General features: G+C 42.3%; 1 protein-coding gene across 3 annotated transcripts in view; it reads right to left on the reverse strand.

Moving 5' to 3' along the window:
- The window catches only part of DENND3 (DENN domain containing 3), a 52,052-nt gene extending 48,587 nt beyond the window's left edge, over positions 1 to 3,465 (reverse strand). Inside the window, exons 1-2 of one of the 3 annotated variants that reach the window (XM_081874001.1) lie at positions 3,447 to 3,465; positions 1,436 to 1,624 (exon numbers count right to left, since the gene is read on the reverse strand). In XM_081874001.1, coding sequence (XP_081730127.1) covers positions 1,436 to 1,519 — 84 coding nt within the window. In that variant the 5' untranslated portion in view covers positions 1,520 to 1,624; positions 3,447 to 3,465. Of the gene's footprint in view, positions 1 to 1,435; positions 1,625 to 1,834; positions 2,050 to 2,951; positions 3,100 to 3,446 lie in introns of those variants that run through there. The other 2 variants (XM_081874000.1, XM_081873999.1) reach the window with 2 other exon arrangements.
- Positions 3,466 to 6,000: the final 2,535 nt, after the last annotated feature.

Consider the following 6,000-nt stretch of genomic DNA (forward strand, 5'->3'; position numbering starts at 1 on the left):
AGCAAGATACTAGGCAATTTGGAGGGAGTATACTTCTGATGAAGTAGAGAAGTCTATAAAAGCTTATGACATAAGCTTATTGGACGAAAGAAGAATGGCAGACAAAATTAATGGACTACGCAGAATTAGATAAAATGACAGGAAGGATTCGAAACCTGCAGGACCAGAGATCCACAGAAGATTGGAAGAAATATACAAACTATTTGAAAAGCAACTGTAATCAACAAATTACGCTAGTAGGACTACAAGACGTTTTGTAAGGAGAAATATATGAAACATTGAAAAGTAGAAAAAGAATAGAGATATTAGTTATGAGATTTAAATGTAATAGTGAAAGTAAGAAATGTACTGTATTAAGTGATTAGATTGGAAAATTTTCAAAGGTGATTGATGGAAGTCAAAAAAATTGTATAAGATGTAAAACTATGTTTAATTACTGTTGAAAATGATATGTTAAAAACTTATATATATATATACATATATATATACATATATATATATATATATATATATATATAGTGGTACCTCGGGTTAAGTACTTAATTCATTACAGAGGTCTGTTCTTAACCTGAAACTGTTCTTAACCTGAAGCACCACTTTAGCTAATGGGGCCTCCTGCTGCCGTCGTGCCACCGGAGCACGATTTCTGTTCTTATCCTGAAGCAAAGTTCTTAACCCGAGGTACTATTTCTGGGTTAGCGGAGTCTGTAACCTGAAGCATCTGTAACCTGAAGCATATGTAACCCAAGGTACTACTCTATATAAGAAAAATAAGCTTATTGGTCTTTAAAATCCCACAAGACTCTTGGTGTGTGTTTTCCCTGCAAGCAAGCAACACAGCTAACCCTCTGGAAACCGTAAGGGCTTGGTGATTAAGACTTAAGTGTTGCAGCATGCTAATGAAACGTCACAGGTTGGTGACATGCCCACTTTAAAGCAAAGTGGCACATCTCCATTTCACAACATCTCAACTCTTAGGAAGTGGCGGAGGTTGTTTCTTTTTCTTCTTTTTTTAATCTGCAAAAACCACACACTCACCTTGCAAAAGGAAATAATTTTTTTAAAAAAAAAATGTCTTCCCCCTGCCCCCAAGCTCCTAACATGTAAATAAAGGCCAAAGAAGGAAGTTGACAAATTAGCGAGACAGGCGAGATAATCTTAAACTCCTGCGATCTATTATGTATTTACAAGGGGATCTGTGGGAAAGAAGCTGTGTTGTCGTTGTTTTTTCCTTCTCAGCCTCAGGGTGGATTTACCAGTTTGTCAGCGCATCAGGAACAGGCTAACAGCTTTGCACAGTTACATAGCACAGAAATGCAGCCGCGCTGGTTTTAAACGGATCTCAAGGGTGAATAGAAAGCGATTTGTTCCACCTTTCTCCTGCAGTCACCAACCCTGCAAAAGCGCAGCAGCTTAGTCCCTTTTCCCTTTTTACCTGGTACATTTCCTTCTCCCTTTCTCTAGGGACACCGACCAACACGCAGATCTCCAGCACTGAAGAAGGGAGCACATCTTCCATAGCAAGGGCGCGGAGCCCACAAGAAGCCGAGGAACCCGGGCTGCTTCCTGCCCCTTCCAGACAGAGCCCACAGACCCTGAACAGCCAAGTTCAGTTCCTCCAGCCCTGTAGAAAGAAGGGAAGGGGAGAATGGAGGTGAAGGCAGCAGCCTGCTGGCTTCCGAGAAGGAAAGAAACAAACGAGGTCTGTGTCATCTGCTATGGGAGGAGCCTCTGAAAACTCTCCTCACTCAGAGGGCTGGATAAAAGTTAAAAACCAACAGGGATAGAGGGATCAAAAGGAAAGTTGACACCTGCAAGGAGTAGCAAATCTCACCCCATGGCACTTCTGTCTCCAAGCACCCTTTGCAACGAAACTGGGGGGGGGGGGGTTGGTCCCAAAATAAGGAATAAAAGCAGCCTTCAGTCTCTGCTCGCCCTGGGATGGAGGGGAAAGGAAGGGGTTGCCTGATCGCCTCTTCACTTATTTTGGGTGCATTTTTTCACTTTCTTTTTTCTCAAAATTGACAGCAAAGGGGGGTGAGATGGGGGGCTCCCTCATCCCGATTTCTTCACCCGACCCCAAAATTTGGGGAGGGGGAATTTGTTGGCCAGCTCACCGCATTCAAACAAAATAATAATAATAATAATAATAATAATAATAATAATAATAAAATTTATACCCCGCCCATCTGGCTGGGTTTCCCCAGCCACTCTGGGCGGCTTCCAACAAAACACTAAAATACGAAATAACCTATTAAACATTAAAAGCTTCCCTAAACAGGGCTGCCTTCAGATGTCTTCTAAAAGTTTGGTAGTTGTTTTTCTTTTCTCTTTGACCTCTGGTGGGAGGGGGTTCCACAGGGCGGGTGCCGCTACCGAGAAGGCCCAATAAACAACACCCCAATGAAGGGGGTTTCATTGGGAAACTGGGGGTGGCATATAGCCCTAACTTCAAGCTCGGCTCCCAAACACCCGCAAAATAATGTGGGGGGGAGGGGGAGCAGCCCTCTCTTAAGTTGGCTCTCCTGACATCCATCTGCCCATTTGCAGAGGCTTTGAATCACAGGATCAGAGACTCTACGAGTTGGAAGGGATCCCCAAAGTCATCTAGTCTAACCCCCTGCAATGCAGGAATCTCAACATATGGTCATGTTGGCCCCCCCAACATCCAACTGAAACCGTACAGGACCTCGGTTAGCTTTGCAAATGTGCCAGCGGTTTTATTTTAATCTTGTTCATTCAACTTGTTTTTATTATTGGTTATTATCCGCCCTGAGCCCGGCCTTGGCTGGGGAGGGCGGGGTATAAATAAAATTTATTATTATTATTATTATTATTATTATTATTATTATTATTATTATTATTATTGCGCGCACACACACACCCCCAAAATGAAGACAAGAAAGCAAAAGCAGACGCCCCGATGGTTTTGAAAATGAGGCAAAACACACCTTCTTTACCCAATATTTCCTTAACGGTTTAGAGAGCTCCTGCCCACCCCCCTCAAAAAAGGGGGAAGGCAAAAAAGACCCCCACCCCCAAAAAAGTGGGGAGCAAAAAGACACCCCCCCCAAAAAAGAGGGAGGCAGAAAAGACACACCCAAAATGGGGAAGGCAAAAAAAAACCCAAAAGGGGGGGAGCAAAAAGACACCCCCAAAAAGAGGGAGGCAAAAAAGACACCCCCAAAATGGGGAAGGCCAACCCCCCCCCCAAATAATTTGGGGAAAACCTCTAAAGAGCTGCCTCTGAAGGGCTTCTCCTCACTTCTCAGTGCCAAGTGGGGTGGCAAAAAAATGGGGAAGGCGGCCGCCCCCCAACTGAATCTCCCCTCCAGGAAGAAGGGCCGGCTCCCCTCACCCCAGCTCGGCCAAGGAAAAGGGGGCGCCCTCAGGCCCACCCCCAGTCCCAAAGGCCAGCCTCCCCCCCCCCCAGCTGGGACACCCGCACGCCCCACCGCGCCGCCCCTGCCCGGGCTTCGGGGAGGCCTCGGGGTGCGGGAGAGGCGGGGTCCCGGGCGGCTTCCCTCGATCGAGCAGGGGAGGAGCCGGAGAGGCTGCCCGCGGCGCGGAGGCAGGAAGTCGGGGAGGAGGAGGAGGAGGAGGAGGAGGCGCGGGCGGCAGAAGAAGGAGGAGGATTTCTGACGGCTATGATGGGGCAATCGATTTATTTATGGATTTCATCAAGTTTAATGCACCGCTAGTGTATGCATATAAACTTTGTTTGTTTGTTTGTTTCATAAAGTTTAATGCGCTACTGGATTTTTATTTTTTTGTGTACATATATACAAATATGTATATGTATACATATATGTATATGTGTGTATATATATATATATATATACATACATACACACACACATATAGATATATGCATACACATACATATACATATATATACATACATATATATATATATATATATACACACACACACACACACACACATATATATACACATACATATACATACATACAGCATAGCTGACAACTTTTTCCCTTTTCTTGCGAGGAATCCTATTTGGAATAAGGGAAATTCTCTTAAAAAAGGGAAACGTTGACAGCGATGACACACACACATCCACACATATATAATCCCTCTTTAATTATTTCATACAATTTAACACACCGTTGCATTATGTGTGTCTAATTTTTTACTTTGGAAAAAAACCCACCACGTTATTTATTTATTTATTTATTTATTTATTTCATGAATGCACCACTTGATCGTTTTGGGGGTTTTCAATAATAATAATAATAATAATAATAATAATAATCCACTCAAAGTGGTTTCTGAAAAGGCAAGGCAATACTGCAAAATGGAGAGAAAACCACAGCCCTGCTTTCACGGCATAGGAAAGCTAAAATGGCAAAAGCAGATCAGAGTTTTACCTGAACTTTCTAAGCTTGCCTAAACAGGTGCCAAAAAGAGAAAAACGAAGGCGCCTGCTTGATCTTAATCGGCAGCAAGTTCCAAAGTGCCACACTAAACGACCAAATGCAGAACAGCTATTAGGTAGCACCTGTGTAAAGGTAAAGGTAAAGGGACCCCTGACAGTTAAGTCCAGTCGTGAACGACTCTGGAGTTGTGGCGCTCATCTCACTTTATTGGCCGAGGGAGCCGCCGTTTGTCCACTTCCGCAGACAGTTTTCCGGGTCATGTGGCCAGCAATGGAACACCAAAAGCAGAGCAGTGCGAGGAAACGCCGTTTACCTTCCCGCCAGAGCGGTACCTATTTATCTACTTGTGCTGGTGTGCTTTTGAATTGCCTGGTTGGTTGGCGGAAAAGTCTGGCAGAATTCGAGACCTGGGAGAAGAGCTGGTGGAAGAGGACTGGAATAAATTTAAAGATTATTTACAGAAACAGTGTAAAATTTATGAATGTTGAAATGATGTTGGATTAAAAATAAGTGGCATTAGTGATAAAGTTAGAAAGAGTATGCAAAAACGAATTGATGGATGAAACTATTTGAGTTGGGATATGTTAAGATACAAAGTTAAAGATGATAAATTGAAAGAGGGTAAGGATTTGCTGATTTGATTTTGTAAATGGGAATACAAAAAGGGGAGGTGTGAGGAGGTCAAGGAAATAAGGTAATGAGTTTTAAAGTTAGAAAAAGAATAATGGATTTTTTCTTTTTTCTTTTTATTTTTATCTATTTTCTGTTTTTTGTATCTTATATTTTTCGGTTTTGTGTTTTTTTTGTTGTTGTTGTATCTTGTTATGATTTTGTAAAATTTCAATAAATATTTATATTTTTAAAAAATGAATTGCCTGGTTGGCAGGAGCTGGGAGCTCACCCCATTGCGGGGCCTCAAACCGCTGACCTTCCGATCGGCAAGTCCAACCAGCACAGTGGTTTAAACCACAGCACCACCTGCATCCAGGTAGCACCAGTAGTAGTGCCAATTAAAACTGTACACAATATATAAATCAATTTGATTTTCTTTATGGTTCTATTTGTTTCTTCACTGGATTTCTATTTCTTGTTATATATACAGTGGTACCTCGGGTTAAGAACTTAATTCGTTCCGGAGGTCTGTTCTTAACCTGAAACTGTTCTTAACCTGAAGCACCACTTTAACTAAAGGCGCCTCCTGCTGCTGCCGCGCCGCCGAAGCACGATTTCTGTTCTCATCCTGGCGCAAAGTTCTTAAAACAGATACAGTGCTGCCCACCTCGGCAGAAATAAAATAGTTATCCATTATAAGATAGTTCTCTAAAAATACTGCTAGCAATAGTTTGCAGATGAGTACTGTAGCTGCTTTTACAGAATGTCCCAGGAACATGAAATGTTCCATTCAACTGGCTTTTTTTTAATGTTAACCATTTCCTTGTCTTCCTTTTCTTGTAAAGTTAATATTATTATTTCATTTATAATGTATATAAAACAGAAGGAACAATTATGACAAACAGGCAAAAACTGAAAGATGAAAAACAAGGCATCACAATTGCTCTATTAGCAGTAGCTATTGTTCCTACAATGGATCATGGGACACCG

This window comes from Podarcis erhardii, assembly GCF_964252035.2.
Source record: "Podarcis erhardii genome assembly, chromosome: 8".
NCBI classification, from domain to species: Eukaryota; Metazoa; Chordata; class Lepidosauria; order Squamata; family Lacertidae; genus Podarcis; species Podarcis erhardii.